The sequence below is a fragment of the Salvelinus alpinus genome, chromosome 3, assembly GCF_045679555.1.
Source record: "Salvelinus alpinus chromosome 3, SLU_Salpinus.1, whole genome shotgun sequence".
Taxonomy (NCBI): Eukaryota; Metazoa; Chordata; class Actinopteri; order Salmoniformes; family Salmonidae; genus Salvelinus; species Salvelinus alpinus.
Window position 1 is genome coordinate 29,041,151 of NC_092088.1, and position 21,610 is coordinate 29,062,760.

Genomic DNA, 21,610 nt, shown 5'->3' on the forward strand with positions numbered 1-21,610 from the left:
TGTGTAACTTCCACCCCGAAACAGTAGAGACTTACAGGCTACAATGGATAGAGCATTGAATGGACATGAATGAGCTACAACCATGCAATGGCATAGAACTACAAAAGCACAATATGTACGATTCTATATGATAATACACTGCAACAATAAACAGTAGGCTATGACACAGCACTACTCAATAACAAGGACTGTATCTAATAGGCATATATTACGTAGTGGAGTAGGCTAATGACTAGCATGTTTGCTAACAAGTATTATACTCCAGCATTGTTGAGTACTTGTTTCTGATTGGTTACAAAGGCATTCTAGAATGGACATTAAAACCAGATAGCGGGACAGTTGAAAAGATATCGGGACACCTTGCAATATGTGCCTACTCATGCAGACCGTACTTGCTACAAAGTTACAGAAAGCTACAACCAACAACCAGACAAACCGAAATTGGATACATTGTAAATGCAGGTCCAATGAGGAAAACTTAGCTAGCTAGCTACCTAGCATTGATTTGTTTTTGCAGAGACATATTTTTTTTTAGCATTTGATAACCTAATGTGGAGAGTGATGAACATGAATTTCTCCAGTCCCTATGTTGCAGTAAGTGGCGCTATGCTGTCAAATCCTCCCACATGTTTCTAGTTTTACCTGCTGTTTTCAGCAACTGTTATTTTAGAATTTGGTTGTCAGATTGGAAGGTTTGCTAACAAGAAACTATTTAGCTAGCTTCTAGCCTAGTTTTTTATAAGCAATGCGATCTCCTTGTAATGAACAGTGGCGAGTGTCCTGACGAGAAAGGTAACTTTTCTCGCTATGCCAGGCAAAATCGGGCATCATCAGCTCATTGTTATGGATGTATCCAAATAAATGTCAATAGATAACAGCTTAAACCAACGCAAATGCAGCTACTTTTCTGTTATTCTGGCTGCAGAGGTCGTGACTGTGTTAGCCGTAGCTAACGTAAACTCACGTAAACTCGTACATCGCCTTGGTCCGTACAATTGCCCTTATTTTAGCGCTCCAAAAACGTAATACTTCCAGATCAACTGTAATGTCAATACCATTGTAAAGCACAATTTCTCCCCTTTCCAACATTATCAATTACATGACTTAAACGCTGCCCGTTTCTGCATAATTCAAGCAAGCAATGAGCCCCGTCGGGTCTTTTTAAAAATGTCGAGTGGGGAAGCGAAACTAATGCGTGATAGTGAGAAGGAGAGAGGTTGTGTGGGAAAATTGCTTTTTTTCACTCGATCTGTCCAACTTATCACCTTATCACCTTATCGCCATTTACATGACGGTAAGTTACCTAAAGCAGAGCTACAGGTGAAGGAGACAGCATTTATTTATTTTTTATTTTTTTACCTGTATTTAACTAGGCAAGTCAGTTAAGAACAAATTCTTATTTTACAATGACGGCCTACCCTGGCTAAACCCTCCTCTAACCCGGAGAACGCTGGGCCAATAGTGCGCCGCCGTATGGGATACATACATAACATAATGATTGTTATATTATGACTACTTATAGACGCATACAAAGCCAAATTAAACAACAACTTACTTTGTGTTCACGCATCCCATGCACTTAACTCCACCCACGAAAACACTGTCAGGCTCAAGGCAATATTTATACTCTTGCGGGGAACGTGCGACGGACCTGTCTGACCAGTGCAGGGCTAGCAATGAGCATCTGACCAATCAGATAATGTCTGATCGGTGCATGGACAGAGTGTGGAATGCATGGAGAGAGCATGATTGGCTGAAGCCACGACCTGGGGGTGATCGATATCTCTCACGTGAGGGGAAGCTAGACTACATGGCACAAGACAGATATGAACAAAAACACAAACGCAAGACATTAGTCCCACAGCGCCCTCGGCAGGGGGGTTCTGTAGCACATGAATAAAACATTTATGCACACATGACTAAGTCACTTTGAATAAAATTGTCTGCTAAATGGCATATATTATTATTATATTATTCTTGGCTTAGGTGCTTTAGTGGTGTCTGTCTTTGGAGAGTTGTTTGTTTCTTAACCTTGACTGGCCACTGTTAATACAGTAGAAAATAGATATCCTAGGAACTCTGTTGTTCATAGGCCTACATGATCCCGTCAATAATGTCCCCTTGTCATACCGTTATAGCCGCGGGAAGTAGGGGTGCTGAGGGTGCACCCTCTTAGAAAATGTATCGTCACCCCCACCCCAGAACATCTTCCCTCGGCAATGCATGCCGTAAGACTAAATTGATAATTGGAGGTATACAAACAGTGCTATTCAAATAAATCTCCTTGAACTGATTTGTTGAATTGGAGATGTGTATGAAGACCTTTGTGAAGAAGAGAGACGCTCAGTAGTTTGTGCCAGTGTGTACCAAGAGTCTATAGTGTCTTAGTGTGCTTGGAATCTGTCCAGCTATTGCTCTCAGAACGATGCCACCTAATCACACACACTGAGAGAAAAGATAGCAGTGCACTGAAGACCTGTCAGGAGATTCACACCTATAGCACTCTACTGTGTGTGATTACTAATTGCTTGTTTGCTAATTCAGCTATTTGCGCTTCATTTAGCAGACTCTCTTAACCAGAACAATTACAGTAAGTAGTGAGTGCATATATTTTCGTACTGGTCCCCCATGGGAATCAAACCCACAACCCTGTCATTGCAAGCACCATCCTCTACCAACTGAGCCACACAGGTGTCATTTCATTTGTTCTTCCCTTCCCCTCCCTCTCTCAGTCTCGGTCACGGACGTGGAGTGTGTACGCGAGGGCTTGCAGTCGGAGACCCTGCGACAGCTGACGGGCTCAATTCCCGAGGGCCAGTGTCTCACTGTGGTGTTCAAGGGGGTCAGGAAGAGTCTGGACCTGCGCTGCCAGACTGACGAGGAGGCCCAGCGCTGGGCAAGGGGCATCAGGACCCTCCAGGAGAGGGTGGAGAACATGACCCAGAAGGAAAAGCTGGACAAATATCCTTTATGGTTGATGGTGACGATGAAAATGATGATGATGGTGATGATGATGACAAGGTTTTTTCTGGATCAAAATTAGGTTTAGGTGGTGGGTGTGGTCATGGGCCTCAACTGGCAGCTTAATTAAATAGTACCTGCAAAACACCAGTCTCAACGTCAACAGCGAAGAGGCGACTCCGGGATGCTGGCCTTCTAGGCAGAGTTGCAAAGGAAAGCCATATCTCAGACTGGCCAATAAAAAGAAAAGATTAAGATGGGCAAAAGAACACAGATACTTGAAGGCCAGCATCCCAGAGTCGCCTCTTCACTGTTGACTGTTGAAGTGCTTTGTTTCTAGCCATTTTGAGCCTGTAATCGAACCCACAAATGCCGATGCTCCAGATACTCATTTAGTCTAAAGAAGGCCAGTTTTATTGCTTCTTTAATCAGGACAACAGTTTTCAGCTGTGCTAACATAATTGCAAAAGGGTTTTCTAATGATCAATTAGCCTTTTAAAATGATAAACTTGGATTAGCTAACACAACGTGCCATTGGAACACAGGAGTAATGGTTGCTGATAATGGGCCTCTGTACACCTATGTAGATATTCTATAAAAAAAATCTGCCATTTCCAGCTACAATAGTCATTTACAGCATTAATAATGTCGGCACTGTATTTGTGATCACTTTGATGTTATTTTAATGCACTTAAAAAAAAAAATAATAATTCAAAAACAAGGACATTTCTAAGTGACCCCAAACTTTTGAACGGTCTTGTGTATACTGTATATATGTATATAAACTCAGCAAAAAAGGAAACATCCTCTCACTGTCAAATGCGTTTATTTTCTGCAAACTTAACATGTGTAAATATTTGTATGCACATGACAAGATTCAACAACTGAGACATAAACTGAACAGGTTCCACAGTCATGTGACTAACAGAAATGGAATAATGTGACCCTAAACAATGGGGGGGTCAAAATCAAAAGTAACAGTCAGTATCTGGTTTGTACTGCAATGCATCTCCTCATGGACTGTAGCAGATTTGCCAGTTCTTGCTGTGAGATGTTACCCCATTCTTCCACCAAGGCACCTGCAAGTTCCCGGACATTTCTGGGGGGAATTGCCTTAGCCCCCACCCTCCGATCCAACAGGTTCCAGATGTGCTCAATGGGATTGAGATCCGGGCTCTTCGCTGACCATGGCAGAACACTGACATTCCTGTCTTGCAGGAAATCATGCACAGAATGAGCAGTATGGCTGGTGGCATTGTCATGCTGGAGGGTCATGTCAGGATGAGCCTGCAGGAAGGGTACCACATGAGGGAGGAGGATGTCTTCCCTGTAATGCACAGCGTTGAGATCGCCTGCAATGACAACATGCTCAGGCCAATGATGCTGTGACACACCGCCCCAGACTATGACGAACCCTCCACCTCCAAATTGATCCCGCTCCAGAGTACAGGCCTCGGTGTAACGCTCATTCCTTCAACGATAAACGCGAATCCGACCATCATCCCTGGTGAGACAAAACTGTGACTCGTCAGTGAATAGCACTTTTTCCCAGTCCTGTCTGGTCCAGCGACAGTGGGCTGCAGACAAATCCTGCAGCGCACGCAAGGTCCACCTGCTCAAGCCAGCGCATGTCCAGGCCCATCTGAAGTTTGCCAATGACCATCTGGATGATCCAGAGGAGGAATGGGAGAAGGTCATGTGGTCTGATGAGACAAAAATAGAGCTTTTTGGTCTAAACTCCACTCGCCGTGTTTGGAGGAAGAAGAAGGATGAGTACAACCCCAAGAACACCATCCCAACCGTGAAGCATGGAGGTGGAAACATCATTCTTTGGGGATGCTTTTCTGCAAAGGGTACAGGATGACTGCACCGTATTGAGGGGAGGATGGATGGGGCCATGTATCGCGAGATCTTGGCCAACAACCTCCTTCCCTCAGTAAGAGCATTGAAGATGGGTCGTGGCTGGGTCTTCCAGCATGACAACGACCCGAAACACACAGCCAGGGCAACTAAGGAGTGGCGCCGTAAGAAGCATCTCAAGGTCCTGGAGTGGCCTAGCCAGTCTCCAGACCTGAACCCAATAGAAAATCTTTGGAGGGAGCTGAAAGTCCGTATTGCCCAGCGACAGCCCCGAAACCTGAAGGATCTGGAGAAGATCTGTATGGAGGAGTGGGCCAAAATCCCTGCTGCAGTGTGTGCAAACCTGGTCAATAACTACAGGAAACGTATGATCTCTGTAATTGCAAACAAAGGTTTCTATACCAAATATTAAGATCTGCTTTTCTGATGTATCAAATACTTATGTCATGCAATAAAATGCAAATTAATTACTTAAAAATCATACAATGTGATTTTCTGGATTTTTGTTTTAGATTCCGTCTCTCATAGTTGAAGTGTACCCATGATAGAAATTACAGACCTCTACATGCTTTGTAAGTAGGAAAACCTGCAAAATCGGCAGTGTATCAAATACTTGTTCTCCCCACTGTATATATATATCATACACACACACACATTTTTGTAATAATGACAATTGCAACAATACTGAATGAACAATGAACACTTTTATTTTAACACAGCTCTGAAGTGACAATGATACTGAAGAGTCTGCTTAGGAGACAAATACTCTCTACTGTTTGAATAAAAATAGAGTTTAAGTTACCTGTGATGAATGTTGAAAACAAAAACTGTCATTTCTATATGCAGGAAATCCTATTTTAATAATGGGCATGGTAAGAATTGACGACCAAAGTGCGAGTGAGTCATAATTCCCATGACACCTAGCAAAATCTGAAAAGTGGTTCCTTCATTTATTCCATAGGATATTTTTAGATTCACTTAAAATAAGGTCTGTGTTTCGTGTAGGCTTACACCACCTTGCCAAATTTATAACTGTGTAGATATCCATAGGACAAGGTAACTCTGATCAATATTACAGGAATTATAACGCGTTGACTATTTCTCTCTAAACCATATACCTTTGACTAATCCGGAAACTATCACCTCGAAAACAAAACGTTTATTCCGTTCCGTATTTTATCTAACGGGTGGCATCCATGAGTCTAAATATTCCTGTTACATTGCACAACCTTCAATGTTGTCATAATTACGTAAAATTCTGGCAAATTAGTTCGCAAAGAGCCAGGCGGCCCAAACTGTTGCATATACCCTGACTCTGCGTGCAATGAACGCAAGAGAAATGACACAATTTCACCTGGTTAATATTGCCTGCTAACCTGGATTTCTTTTAGCTAAATATGCAGGTTTAAAAATATATACTTGTGTATTGATTTTAAGAAAGGCATTGATGTTTATGGTTAAGTACATATTGGAGCAATGACAGTCATTGATTGATTGTTTTTTATGATAAGTTTAATGCTAGCTAGCAATTTACCTTAGCTTACTGCATTCGCGGCACAGGCAGGCGCCTCGTGGAGTGCAATGTAATCAGTGTTAGAGCATTGGACTAGTTAACTGTAAGGTTGCAAGATTGGATCCCCCGAGCTGACAAGGTGAAAAATCTGTCGTTCTGCCTCGTTCCTAGGCCGTCATTGAAAATAAGAATGTGTTCTTAACTGACTTGCCTAGTTAAATAAAGATTAAATAAAGGTGTAAAAAAAATAAAATAATTAAATGGCAAATCGGCACCCAAAAATATATGATTTGAAGTTTTCATAACAATCGGATATCGGTATTTTTGGGTGCCGATTTGCCAATTATTATATATATATTTTTTTTGTATTCATTTTATTTTATTTTTTTTACCTCTAGCCCATAGGCGACGTTGTTGCCGGTGATGTCTGGTGAGGACCTGCCTTACAACAGGCCTACAAGCCCTCAGTCCAGCCTCTCTCAGCCTATTGCGGACAGTCTGAGCACTGATGGAGGGATTGTGCGTTCCTGGTGTAACTCAGGCAGTTGTTGTTGCCATCCTGTACCTGTCCCGCAGGTGTGATGTTCGGATCTACCGATCCTGTGCAGGTGTTGTTACACGTGGTCTGCCACTGCGAGGATGATCAGCTGTCCGTCCTGTCTCCCTGTAGCACTGTCTTAGGAGTCTCACTGTATGGACATTGCAATTTATTGCCATGGCCACATCTGCACATCTACACATCTCATGCCTTCTTGCAGCATGCCTAAGGCACGTTCACGCAGATGAGCAGGGACCCTGGGCATCTTTCTTTTGGTGTTTTTCAGAGTCAGTAGAAAGGAGTCTTTAGTGTCCTAAGTTTTCATAACTGTGACCTTAATTTCCTACCGTCTGTTAGTTGTTAGTGTCTTAACGACCGTTCCACAGGTGCATGTTCATTAATTGTTTATGGTTCATTGAACAAGCATGGGACACAGCGTTTAAACCCTTTACAATGAAGATCTGTGAATTTATTTGGATTTTTATGAATTATCTTTGAAAGACAGGGTCCTGAACAAAGGGATGTTTCTTTTTTTGCTGAGTTTATATATATGGAGATAGAGAGAGCGAGAGAGAGAGACCCCAGATGATGATGATGATAATGATAACGACGTGGATATACAGTATGTTTTCTGAGGCGTCATGCCCATTATTGCATAATAAAGCATTTGACATATTGGGCTGAACTCCCTCCATTCACCACCCACCAATGTGCAGTACATCCTTGGATGATCCAAAGCAGCCCTTTTGACTTTCATGTGGAGAGGGTGCTCTAGTTTAATCTGTCCACCGTTGTCCTTGACTGCGTGTGGTCACCTGGATCCATGGCTATATGAAACGGGCCGACCTGAACCACGACGAGAAGCTGAGCTACGAGGAGGTCCAGGGGCTGCTCACCATGATCAACATTGACCTAAATGAAGAGTATGCGCGCAACCTCTTTAAGGTGAGCAGACCATAGACATTATTTCCCCTAGATTCATTTCCAGCCCTATAACAACACCCAAGCTCACTGGCACCAAAATTGCCAAAGAAGCCAAACTCTTTTAGAAAGGGAGGGAGTTAAAGCTAGGTGGGGAGCCCGCCTAGCCTATGGTGGGGGAAACATTGGATATAGATTAGCATCACACTGCATTGTCCTTACTTCTCAAATATTTGTTTCTGTCCTGTTGTCCGGAAATAGCTAATTTCAAATGATACTGTATGTCTGCAACTGATACATCATACTCAGAGGGCAAGACTTTGAAAAAGTTAATCTATGGTTGGAGTCAGTGGCTTTTCAGTAACGTTTCAGCTGTAGTTCCAAATTCAATCCCATGGCTTGTTTGATCTTTTTTGATTCAATTCATGCAGGTCCAATTGACTCCTTAAAATGACGTTGAAAATGATGACTGTGACCAGGGAACTATTTTATTAGCTTGCCGTGAAACAATAACTTTGATCATGTTCATCCATTGACTTGATCCCTTTGGAAATATTCCCGCCTTCCTCCCATCAGAAGTGTGACCGGTCGTGTGACGGTCGTCTGGACCACGGGGAAATCGAGGTGTTCTGTAGGGAGCTGTTACGGCGGCCGGACTTGGACGCCGTGTTTAGCCGCTACTCGGCTAACGGCTGTGTGCTCTCCACCGTGGACCTGAAGGACTTCCTGAAAGACCAGGGAGAGGACTCCTCGCTGATCCACGCTCAGAGTCTGATCCTCACCTACGAGCTCAATGAGTGGGGTACGCTTACGTGCTAATGGTTGTGCTAAGCGACACTCAGTGCTACTTAGTTAGCATTGAGTGAAGCTAACATGTTCATTTAGCTATGCTAAGTTCTACAGTACTCAAGGGCTAAGCTACGCTAGTGCTACACTATGCTAAGTGCTACACTACGCTAAGTGCTAAGCTACACAAGTGCTACACTACCATAAGTGCTAAGCTACGCGCTAAGGTACACTAAGTGCTAAGCTACCTGTATGGCCAAAAGTTAAGGGAGTTAGGGTCTTTTTAGATTGGAATATAGCCCTTTTCTCACTTCCTCTATACTATTTCTACCTTCAGCTCACCTTATTGTCCCCAAAATGTATCCAAATTAAATAATTGTTTTACCTACTGTATATTAACACAAGCAAATCAATGTATATTTTGGTATGTTTTTTTTTCTATCACTCCCATACCAACCATGTGCCTATGCCCTGCACAGCCCAGAAGAATGGGTACATGACGCCCAATGGTTTCACCATGTACATGCTGTCCAAGGAGAACAATGTGTTTGACCCGGACCACGCCAGGGTGTACCAGGACATGACCAGATCTCTGGCCCACTACTTCATCTCCTCCTCACACAACACCTACCTCACCAGTGACCAGGTTACTGGCTACAGCAGCACGGAGGCTTATATCAGGTGAACACACACATGTATGGAAATGTACGCGTGCATGCACACACGCATTCGCAGGCATAGACGTACACACATAAACACACAAACACCACATCACCTTATATTGAGCACTATAAAACACACTCTATACATGTGTTTTAAGTCTGTGTGTGTATACTGCGTGTGTTTGAGTTAACATCGCATGTATGTTAACGTGTGTGTGCGTTAACGTGTGTTTCCTCTGTCCCAGGGCTCTGAACCAAGGCTGTCGCTGTGTGGAGTTAGACTGTTGGGATGGGGACAAAGGGGAGCCGGTCATCTACCACGGTCACACACTCACCTCCAAAGTGCCCTTCACAGAAGTCATCGAGACCATCGCCGAGTACGCCTTCAAAGTAAGCTCCAATACTCCATTAGCAGTCCATTGCCATTCATTTTTAATGACTGTGTATTGTATTTTGTAGTTTTTAACCCCCTACATTAGACTAGTTTGGAAGATTACTAGCCAATGGTATTTCTTTAGGAATAGAGAGAAGCAAATATTACATTTGTCTCTGGGTGTGCCTTTTTTTTTGTGTGTATATATATATAGAGGGTTAGGTTAGACAGATAGGAAAGTGGCCCAGACAGAATTCGATCCATCGCCAAGGGTGATGCGTGGTTGAGAGTCGGCAACACTACCACTAGACCAAACTCTGGCACCAAAAATATCTCTCCTGAATTAAGATGTAATAACTTTCCACCCTCTTTCCCTCCCCTCCACCTTCTTCTCTTCCGTTGCCGTCTCATCTTCCAGGCGTCTCCGTACCCTCTAATCCTGTCCCTTGAGAACCACTGCAGTGTGGAGCAGCAGGCGGTCATGGCCCGACACCTGCGCTCCATCCTGGGGGACAAGCTGCTCACCAAGCCCCTCAATGAACAGCAGCTCCAGAGCCTGCCCTCACCAGAGGTGGGACTACTACTGTACTACTACTATACATTCCTATTCTACACTACACTACTACTATTCTATAATGCAGTGCTTCTCAAACTTTTTGACACGCGATCTCCCAAAAAGGATTGGTTCAAAGCTCGAGACCCAATCGCTGTCATTACAGCCAAAAACAGTGATGTGTTTTCTTCCTCACAAATATCGTAATAGATTTGCCAGAATATCTCTTCTCTCTCTCTCTCTCTCTCTCTCTCTCTCTCTCTCTCTCTTAGTCTCTGTCTCTCCTCCTTCCAGCCAAGAACAGACACACACACCTCTCTGCTCTGCTCCTTAGAGAGAGTGCTTTGAATGGAATTTCATTATTTATTCTTAAAATAGATGCTGACTCATTGGCTCTTAGTCAATAGTGAGGATTTCAACTTGTAGTACATTTCAGATTCAAATTCCTCACCACTTCCTGTTTTTGAGTTTTAGCAACTGTCGTCCACAATTGAAAAGCTAGCATTTGTAAACAATGGCTTATAGAATAATAACAATATTGAACTCTGCTATGGCTTGGGTGGGCCCATCTGCCATTCCTTTCTTACAACATCAGGAGTGTGTGTGTGTCAGGTTTTCCGTTAGGAAAATGTGGCGCAGGACATTTGACTGGCAACATTTTAATTTACCGGGCATTTGAGAAAATGGCCCTTGAATGTTTTGGTACACCTACTGGAGAGCTCTTCTTTGTTTACACCCATTCAGCATCGTTCACACCCTCTTAAGCCTTGGCCCCACCCATCTCTTTAAGGATTCACATGTGAGGCCATGTGCTAAACAGAGTGAGTATGGTAGTGTACTAAACAAACAAAGATTTCAAGACGAAAGGTTGGTTTATACTAAGTCTATCAACATGTCTATAAACAGTTGTTGCAGTAACATCATGAACATTCTATTGGGCTGCTGATGTCATGCAGCCTGTCGTTTTTGTGTTTATACTTTCTGATAATGACAACGACAAGTTCGATGTCAGACGACAATAGAATGTTCATGATGTCACTGCGACAACTGTTTATAGACATGTCGATAGACTTAGTACAAACCAGCCTTTAGTGGTCCAAAATAGCATAACTGGTGTATTTTGACACCAATAAACCCATCCGTTTAGAAATTTGTTTGGTATATGTCAATTTATCAAACCAGGCAACTAAAAGCAACTTTCTAAACAATGTTTTGGTTCGTTTCAAGCTCGTTAGCTAGGGCGCTAACGTTAAGTTAGCTGGCTAGCTAGTTCAAATAATACCCATATCATATACAGTACCTGTCCAAAGTTTGGACACGCCTGCTCATTCCAGGGTTTTTATTTATTTGTGCTATTTTCTACATTGTAGAAAATACCTGATAGCCAGTAAAGTGAGACAGGTAGTCTCACCAACAGCACACATTATTAAACATTATTGTGTAAGAGGAAGCTGGTTTGATGTACATGATGATGTGTTTTCCTGTGTGCCAAATACGCCAGATGTTGTTGTTGTGGGGGGAAGGCAGAGGGAGGTGGCCATTTTGGAAATGGATTGCTCATTTGACGGCTACGTGGAGCAGGCCTTTGCCGACAAGCTTCTTAAATAACAGCCTCACGTGACACGCTTGGACAGCCTCGATATCAGCTTGCCAGCTGATATTTGGCAGTCTCGGCCACGTACACAGGCTTGCAGTGCGTGGCCTCCAGATTGTGGGTCTGACACAAACTAGGGCAAATCAGTTGGCTAGGTACTGCTCTGTTTCAGCTGTCGTGGGCAGCCTAGCTGAATGAATGAGGTGCTTTCTGTACCCTTCAGTGCCATGCATACAGGGACCTTTGAAATGTTTGGATCCTTTTTTAATGTAAATTTGATTGGTGGATTCAAATAAAGTATTTAAAATGTGTGTGTGTGTGTGTGTGTGTGTGTGTGTGTGTGTGTGTGTGTGTGTGTGTGTGTGTGTGTGTGTGTGTGTGTGTGTGTGTGTGTGTGTGTGTGTGTGTGTGTGTGTGTGTGTGTGTGCACTTGTACCTGCCTATACGTATGTGCGTTCATGGATAGCCAAAGTGTGTGCGTTTTATCCATCTGTTTTTACATGTGTGTATGTAGGCGCTGAAAGGGAAGATCCTGGTGAAGGGGAAGAAGGAGAGAGTGGTGGAGCTGGAGAGCTCCTCCAGTTCTTCAGACCTCAGCTCCTCGGAGGAGTGTGAGTGTAGCCATGCAGAGAGCAAAAAGAAGGAGGAGAAGAAGGTGTGTGTGTGTGTGTGTGTGTGTGTGTGTGTGTGTGTGTGTGTGTGTGTGTGTGTGTGTGTGTGTGTGTGTGTGTGTGTGTGTGTGTGTGTGTGTGTGTGTGGGTGGGTGGGTGGGTGCGTCTTTTGTCTGTCTTTCTTGCTGAATCCGCTGATTTGCTGATTGTGCATAGTATCGGCTTTCTTGATCTCATGAAGTACTAGTAACTTTGCCTTTCCTTTCTCTCTCTGCTTCCTACTCCCTCTTCCCCACCCTGTGTGTGTGTGTGTGTGTGCGTCTGTGTGTGTGTGTGTGTGTGTGGGTGTGTGTACCTCTTTAGCCGGGTGTCTCTAAGCTGAGTCCAGAGCTGTCAGACCTGGTGGTGTACACACGCAGTGTTCCCTTTAAAGGTTTTGACCAGGCAGCGAAGAAACCCCCTACAGAGATGTCCTCCTTCTCCGAGAGCGACGCCCTCAAATACGTCAAAGAATCAGGTATGTAGAGTGTGTGTGTGTGTGTGTGTGTGTGTGTGTGTGTGTGTGTGTGTGTGTGTGTGTGTGTGTGTGTGTGTGTGTGTGTGTACGTATCTGCCAATGTGTGTCCGTGTGTGTGTGTGTTTACATACAATGCTAATTAACAGAGTAACCTAATAGCTCCCAAAAGATAATAGTTCAGTAAAAGCTCAAGGGTACAATTAGTCTACTCTACACACTTAGCCAATTACATCAACAGGCTTCTCTGTTAGTTAGCATTGTATGTAAACACATACACACGGACCCACCTGCGCACACACCCACGCGCGCCAGCAGCATACCACCCTGCATCCCACTGCTGGCTTGCCTATGAAGCCTAGAGGGTCAGTCCTGGTCAGTCCCTGGATAGGAGACCAGATGCAGCTCGAAGTGGTGTTGGAGGGCCAGTAGGGGGCACTCTTCCCTCTGGTCTAAGGAGATCCCAATGCCCCAGTGGTGGGGACATCGCCTTGAATAGTTTGGCGTCTTTCGGATGGGACGTTAAACGGGTGTCCTGACTCTCTGTGGTTGTTAAAAATTGCATGGCACTTTTTGTAAGGTGTTAACCCTGGTGACCTGGCTAATTGCCCAACCTGGCCACCTAATTATCCCCCTCATTCCTAATTGGCATATATCACTCCTCACCTCTTCACCTGATAGCTGATGTGTGGTCTGGTGCAAATTGGTTGCCGTGCATCACCCAAGTGGGTGCTAAACATTGGTGGTGGATGAGGTCCCCCTTACTATTTAAAGCCCTTTGGATCTCTAGAAAAAGTGTTTTCTAAGTCCAATCAATTATTATTATTAATATGTACACTTGGCTATTTTTCTGCAGGCCCTCTTGATTCCCTATTGGGAAGACAAGACACCTGGGCTGTGTTCATTAGGCACCAAATGGAAGAAAACAGATTGAAACAGGAAGGGTCTACCTGGACCCTTCCTGCCCTAATGAACACAACCTTGTTCACCACATAGGCTTCTCTGTTTTTCCCTTTTTCCAGTGTTTTAACTACCCTTGCCCTCCTTCTTTCTCCCCCTCCTGCAGGGAAGCATTTTGTCCGTCACAACAGCCATCAGTTGAGCAGGATATACCCCTCAGGACAACGCCTGCAGTCCTCCAACTACGATCCCCAGGATATGTGGAACGGCGGTTGCCAGATTGGTCAGAACATTGTAACCACTCTCTGAAGTTGCCAGATTATGTTCCCTACAATACGCTATGAAAGTAGAACGCCAAAAACAGCAAAATGTAACATATCTACTTTCATAGCGTGTTTTCAAGAAATATGGTTAGTAGAGGCACACATTTCTACTTCCGGCGCCGACCGAGATGGCCGCCTCGCTTCGCGTTCCTTGGAAAATATGCAGTATTTTGTTTTTTTATGTGTTATTCCTTACATTGGTACCCCAGGTAATCTTAGGTTTCATTACATACAGTCGGGAGGAACTACTGAATATAAGAGCACCGTCAACTCATTCATATATCTTTATGTACATATTCTTTATCCCTTTACACTTGTGTGTATAAGGTAGTAGTTGTGGAATTGTTAGGTTAGATTACTTGTTGGTTATTACTGCATTGTCGGAACTAGAAGCACAAGCATTTCGCTACACTCGCATTAACATCTGCTAACCATGTGTATGTGACAAATAAAATTTGATTTGATTTGAAAGTAGAACGCCAAAAACAGCAAAATGTAACATATCTACTTTCATAGCGTGTTTTCAAGAAATATGGTTAGTATGGCCCATCTCAGAAATGTGAAACAGTGTTTACCAGGTAAACTGTTCCTCAGTGGGTGTCCAGTGTTGGTTGCCAGATTTGATAGTATTTGTGAATTCCATATTGTGTTGGAGATTGTGTGTTGCTACACCGGTCAGTGCCGTACACTCCATTACAGAGTGTTGGAATCGGCTAAACATTGATCATCGAGATAGTAAATGAATGACAGGAAACGAAAGAGACTGGGTTTTATGTCTCTGTAGAAGGACAGATAGCTGTGGAATGTGTTGGAGTGTGTTGGGGACCGTGTTGATACAGGAAAGACAGATGGACATCTGTGGATTAGATGGAGGGGTTGAGGTCAGGAGGTGAGGACAGGTCACCTGAAGGGAGTAATACGGATTTGGGATCTTGTTACTCTTTTCTTGTTCAACCATAAGAAGGATTGGAGAGAGGGAGTGTCTCAAGTAGGATGTATATAACCAATGGAGAGAAACGTTTTGCTGTCTGATGTCTACAGCTGTACAGAACCTTTGGGAAGAATTAAACTTGGTTAAAGCTTCTCTAGTATCCGTGAGTTATTAACTCTGAAAAATAAGATCCTAACAAAAGCAATATTCCAGCATTCTATTACATTCTAATGGACAACATAAATTCTCTCATTACTTAGACAGATAAATAAAGCACAATACACTGTAACTCTAAACCACAGTGATTATTCAGTAATGACCTACAGTATGTCCTGTAATGCACTAAAACACTATTGTGGCAGGCAGATGATCTGGCTAATGTCTAGGCTTTAAATCAACGCACTAATTCACAGTAAGTACCTGAAATATTTGTTTCTCCAGTGGCGCTGAACTACCAGACGGCAGGGGAAGAGATGGACCTGAACCGGGGGCGCTTTTTACCCAACGGCCTTTGCGGATACGTCCTCAAGCCCTCCTTCATGACCCGCCCCGACTGCAACTTCAACCCCGAGAACACGGGGGGAGGACCCGGACATGACCCCACCCTCCTCACCATACGGGTAAGTGAGTGTTCCTGGATGCCCCGACAGCCCCCCAAATCAATCCAATTTAACTAAATTCTATACGACTTTGTCAATCCGCCAAGAGGCCATCGAGAAAGTAACAAGGTCAGACTATCGCAAAAAATAAATGCAATGTATAGAATTAAAAATCAATGCCTCACTTTTCTCTAATGCTATTTCTCACAATCCTTTAATTCCCCATTCCTGTTTTTCCTCAATCCCATTCTAACCAATCCCATGCAGGTGATCTCGGCCCAGCAGCTTCCCAAGCCAGAGTGGGATAAACCCAGCTCCATCGTGGACCCTCAGGTGTGGGTGGAGACCCATGGCGTTCCCATCGACAACAACAAGAAGATGACCCCCCGCGTGGACAACAACGGTAAATATACAGTGCATTCGGAAAGTATTCAGACCCCTTGACTTTTTCCACATTTTGTCAGTGGTGGGAAAAGTACTCAATTGTCATACTTGAGTAAAAGTAAAGATACCTTAATAGAAAATGACTCAAGTAAAAGTGAATGTCACCCAGTAAAATACTACTTGAGTAAAAGTCTAAAAGTATTTGGTTTTAAATGTACTTAAGTATCAAAAGTATAAATAATTTAAAATTCCGTATATTAAACAAACCAGGTACACTCCAACACTCAGACAACATTTACAAACAAAGCATTTGTGTTTAACCTTTCTAGGACACACGTTCCGCTAGCGGAACCCCTCGACAACATTCCGCTGAAATGCGCGGGAAATTCAAAAATATTTTTTTGAAATATGTAACTTTCACACATTAACAAGTCCAATACAGCAAATGAAAGATAAACATCTTGTTAATCTACCCATCGTGTCCGATTTAAAAAAAAATAATGCTTTACAGCGAAAACACAACATATGATTATGTTAGATCACCGCCAAGTCCAAAAAACACAGCCATTTTCCCAGCCAAAGATAGGAGTCACAAAAAGCAGAAATAGAGACCTTTGATGATCTTCATCAGATGACACTCATAGGACATCATGTTACACAATACATGTATGTTTTGTTCGATAATGTGCATATTTATATCCAAAAATCTCAGTTTACATTGGCGCCATGTTCAGAAATGCCTCCAAAATATCCGGAGAAATTGCAGAGCCACTTCAAATAACAGAAATACTCATCATAAACTTTGATGAAAGATACATGTTTTACATAGAATTAAAGATACACTTGTTCTTAATGCAACCACTGTGTTAGATTTTTTTTTAACTTTACGGAAAAGGCACACCATGTTTCTATCTGCACACCATGCAGATAGAAACAACATTTCTCCGCCATGTTGGAGTCAACAGAAATACGAAATGACATTATAAATATTCCCTTACCTTTGATGATCTTCATCAGAATGCACTCCCAGGTATCCTAGTTCCACAATAAATTGTTGTTTTGTTCGATAATGTCCATTATTTATGTCCAAGTAGCTACTTTTGTTAGCACGTTTAGTACACATATCCAAACGCTCGTGCAGGTCCAGGCGTACTTCGGACGAAAACTTCAAAAAGTTATATTACAGGTCGAATAAACTTCTTAAACTAAGTATAGAATCAATCTTTAGGATGTTGTTATCATAAATATTCAATAACGTTCCAACCGGAGAATTCCTTTGTGTCTATAGAAGTACTGGAACGCAAGTCGATATCATGTGGAATGTGCGTGACCAGGACCTGGCTTTCTGCCAGACTACTGACTCAAACAGCTCCCATCCGGCTCAACATCACAGTAGAAGCTTCATTCAACGTTCTACAGACTGTTGACATCTAGTGGAAGCCGTAGGAAGTGCAAACAGATCCATATCCCACTGGGATTTCAATAGGCAATGAGTTGAAAATCGACCAGCCTCAGAATTCCCACTTCCTGTTTGGATTTTTTCTCAGGTTTTTGCCTGCCATATGAGTTATGTTATACTCACAGACATCATTCAAATAGTTTTAGAAACTTCAGAGTGTTTTCTATCCAATAGTAATAATAATATGCATATATTAGCATCTGGGACAGAGTAGGAGGCAGTTCACTCTGTGCACGCTATTCATCCAAAGTGAAAATGCTGCCCCCTATCCCTAAAAAGTTAATTAATCTGCCAGATCAGAGGCATTAGGGATGCAAAAGGGTTTTCTAATGATCAATTAGCCTTTTAAAATGATCAACTTGGATTAGCTAACACAATGTGCCATTGGAACAGAGGAGTGATGGTTGCTGATAATGGGCCTCTGTACACCTATGTAGATATTCCATAAACAATCTGCCGTTTCCAGCTACAATAGTCATTTACAACATTAACAATGTCTACACTGTATTTCTGATCAATTTGATGTTATTTTAATGGATTTTTTTTTTTTTTATGTTCAAAAACAAGGACATTTCTAAGTGACCCCAAACTTTTGAACGGTAGTGTAGGTCTATGGGCTGGGCTACATGAGGTGTTCGACTATGATTTGAAAAAGGCATTGCGGTTTATTGCCTTAAGCTGGGCTGCCTTAAACTGCCTTAAGCCTCCTTAAGCTGGGCATCATTCACAAGTGATAATATTGTCACCCATCAGACTATTCTTGATTTACAAATATATGAAATAATATGTGTGAAATTTGATTTCTGATTTGCATTGACGTCAGCGTGATTAGAGGGACAATGGAGTGCTGAGTACCAGCCAGTTAGCAAGTTTGACAGGCTACTAATGACCATCAGCCGCATCAGAGCTTAAAGAAGCCTAATTACCGTGACTATTTGTGGAATTTGACTGCCGTCATGACTCGTGACTGGCGGTAATACATTCATCGTAACAGCCCTAGGTCCTACTCCATTTCTCTTTACTTTCCCCGACACCACCTGTAGAACAGCAAAGTTTTCATTTAGCAAATGTTATTAATCCATTTATTTGTTTGTCCTAACAAAAACAACAACAAAAAAATCGAATACATTTGATCATTTCTGGGAGTAAGGAGTTCCAATGAACTGTAAGAGAACATGGGCAAGTTTGACATATACATACAGTGGGGAGAACAAGTATTTGATACACTGCCGATTTTGCAGGTTTTCCTACTTACAAAGCATGTAGAGGTCTGTAATTTTTATCATAGGTACACTTCAACTATGAGAGACGGAATCTAAAACAAAAATCCAGAAAATCACATTGTATGATTTTTAAGTAATTAATTTGCATTTTATTGCATGACATAAGTATTTGATACATCAGAAAAGCAGAACTTAATATTTGGTAGAGAAACCTTTGTTTGCAATTACAGAGATCATACGTTTCCTGTAGTTCTTGACTAGGTGTGCACACACTGCAGCAGGGATTTTGGCCCACTCCTCCCTACAGATCATCTCCAGATCCTTCAGGTTTCGGGGCTGTCGCTGGGCAATACGGACTTTCAGCTCCCTCCAAAGATTTTCTATTGGGTTCAGGTCTGGAGACTGGCTAGGCCACTCCAGGACCTTGAGATGCTTCTTACGGAGCCACTCCTTAGTTGCCCTGGCTGTGTGTTTTGGGTCGTTGTCATGCTGGAAGACCCAGCCATGACCCATCTTCAATGCTCTTACTGAGGGAAGGAGGTTGTTGGCCAAGATCTCGCGATACATGGCCCCATCCATCCTCCCCTCAATACGGTGCAGTCGTCCTGTCCCCTTTGCAGAAAAGCATCCCCAAAGAATGATGTTTCCACCTCCATGCTTCACGGTTGGGATGGTGTTCTTGGGGTTGTACTCATACTTCTTCTTCCTCCAAACACGGCGAGTGGAGTTAGACCAAAAAGCTCTATTTTTGTCTCATCAGACCACATGACCTTCTCCCATTCCTCCTCTGGATCATCCAGATGGTCATTGGCAAACTTCAGACGGGCCTGGACATGCGCTGGCTTAAGCAGGGGGACCTTGCGTGCGCTGCAGGATTTTAATCCATGACGGCGTAGTGTGTTACTAATGGTTTTCTTTGAGACTGTGGTCCCAGCTCTCTTCAGGTCTTTGACCAGGTCCTGCCGTGTAGTTCTGGGCTGATCCCTCACCTTCCTCATGATCATTGATGCCCCACGAGGTGAAATCTTGCATGGAGCCCCAGACCGAGAGTGATTGACCGTCATCTTGAACTTCTTCCATTTTCTAATAATTGCGCCAACAGTTGTTTCCTTCTCACCAAGCTGCTTGCCTATTGTCCTGTAGCCCATCCCAGCCTTGTGCAGGTCTACAATTTTATCCCTGATGTCCTTACACAGCTCTCTGGTCTTGGCCATTGTGGAGTGGTTGGAATCTGTTTGATTGAGTGTGTGGACAGGTGTCTTTTATACAGGTAACGAGTTCAAACAGGTGCAGTTAATACAGGTAATGAGTGGAGAACAGGAGGGCTTCTTAAAGAAAAACTAACAGGTCTGTGAGAGACGGAATTCTTACTGGTTGGTAGGTGATCAAATACTTATGTCATGCAATAAAATGCAAATTAATTATTTAAAAATCATACAATGTGATTTTCTGGATTTTTGTTTTAGATTCCGTCTCTCACAGTTGAAGTGTACCTATGATAAAAATGACAGACCTCTACATGTTTGTAAGTAGGAAAACCTGCAAAATCGGCAGTGTATCAAATACTTGTTCTCCCCACTGTACATCCCAAGACGTATGCCCATTGGTTGAGAGAGAGAAGGTGAGAATTGCAAGATGTATGCCCATTGGTTGAGAGAGAGAAGGTGAGAATTGCAAGATGTATGCCCATTGGTTGAGAGAGAGAAGATGATAATTGCAAGAGTGTGCCCATAGGTTAAACAGCAAGCGTGAGGAATGTGCAATTATTGTTCCGTGCTCATATGCTATAAGGTAAATAGTTGAATGACATTCCGCACGTGGCTAATAGAAAAGAGGAGGAGAGACAATGCTAATGAGGAGAGGAGAGTAGAGACTATGCTGATGATAATAGTGTTTGTAAACACTAACTATTTTCATGACATAGACTGCTATGATTCCTTATTGATGTCACTTTTGATATCCACTTCTATCAGTGTAGATGAAGGGGAGGGGACGTGTTAAAGAAGGATTTTTAAGCCTTAAGATAATTGAGACATGGATTGTGTATGTGTGCCATTCAGAGGGTGAATGGGCAAGACAGATTTAAGTGCCTTTGAGCGGGGTATGGTAGTAGGTGCCAGGCGCACCGGTTTGAGTGTCAAGAGCTGCATAGCTGCTGGGTTTTTAATGCTCAATAGTTTCCCGTGTGCATCAAGAATGGTCCATCACCCAAAGGATATCCAACCAACTTGACACAACTGTGGGAAGCATTGGAGTCAACATGGGCCAGTATCCCTTTGGAATGATTTCGACAACTTGTAGAATCCATGCCCCAATGAATTGAGGCTGAGGGGAACGGGGTGCAACTCAATATTAGGAAGGTGTCCCTAATATTTTGTACACAGGTAACTGCCAAAATAATGGAAACACTTGAGTAAATGAGGGAAACCAAGTATATTGAAAGCAGGTGCTTCCACACAGGTGTGGTTCCTGAGTTAATTAAGCAATTAACATCCCATCATGCTTAGGGTAATTTATAAAATGGACATTACTTTGGTTACCATGGCTCTGCCCCGATAGGATGACAATGCCCCCATCCACAGGGCACGAGTGGTCACTCAATGGTTTGATGAGCATGATAACAATGTAAACCATATGCCATGGCCGTCTCAGCCACCAGATCTCAACTCAATTAAACACTTATGTGAGATTCTAGAGTGGCGCCTGAGACAGTGTTTTCCACCACCATCAACAAAACACCAAATTATGGAATTTCTCATGGAAGAATGGTGTTGCATCCCTCCAATAGAGTTCCAGGCACTTGTAGAACCTATGCCAAGGTGCATTGAAGCTGTTCTGGCTCTTGGAGGCCCAATGCCCTATTTTGGTGTTTCCTTTATTTCATCAGGCCCAAACCTGATGTACG

At 43.0% G+C, this 21,610-nt stretch overlaps 1 protein-coding gene across 1 annotated transcript in view; it reads left to right on the forward strand.

The window, feature by feature from the left end:
- Positions 1-21,610, forward strand: part of plcd3b (phospholipase C, delta 3b) — a 53,176-nt gene that overhangs the window by 27,928 nt on the left and 3,638 nt on the right. The window contains exons 3-13 of the mRNA XM_071392452.1: positions 2,733-2,961; positions 7,688-7,817; positions 8,370-8,595; positions 9,059-9,260; positions 9,487-9,631; positions 10,033-10,185; positions 12,276-12,416; positions 12,736-12,889; positions 13,953-14,069; positions 15,482-15,660; positions 15,907-16,042. Of these exons, the coding sequence (XP_071248553.1) occupies positions 2,733-2,961; positions 7,688-7,817; positions 8,370-8,595; positions 9,059-9,260; positions 9,487-9,631; positions 10,033-10,185; positions 12,276-12,416; positions 12,736-12,889; positions 13,953-14,069; positions 15,482-15,660; positions 15,907-16,042 (1,812 nt within the window). The remainder of the gene's footprint in view (positions 1-2,732; positions 2,962-7,687; positions 7,818-8,369; positions 8,596-9,058; positions 9,261-9,486; positions 9,632-10,032; positions 10,186-12,275; positions 12,417-12,735; positions 12,890-13,952; positions 14,070-15,481; positions 15,661-15,906; positions 16,043-21,610) is intronic.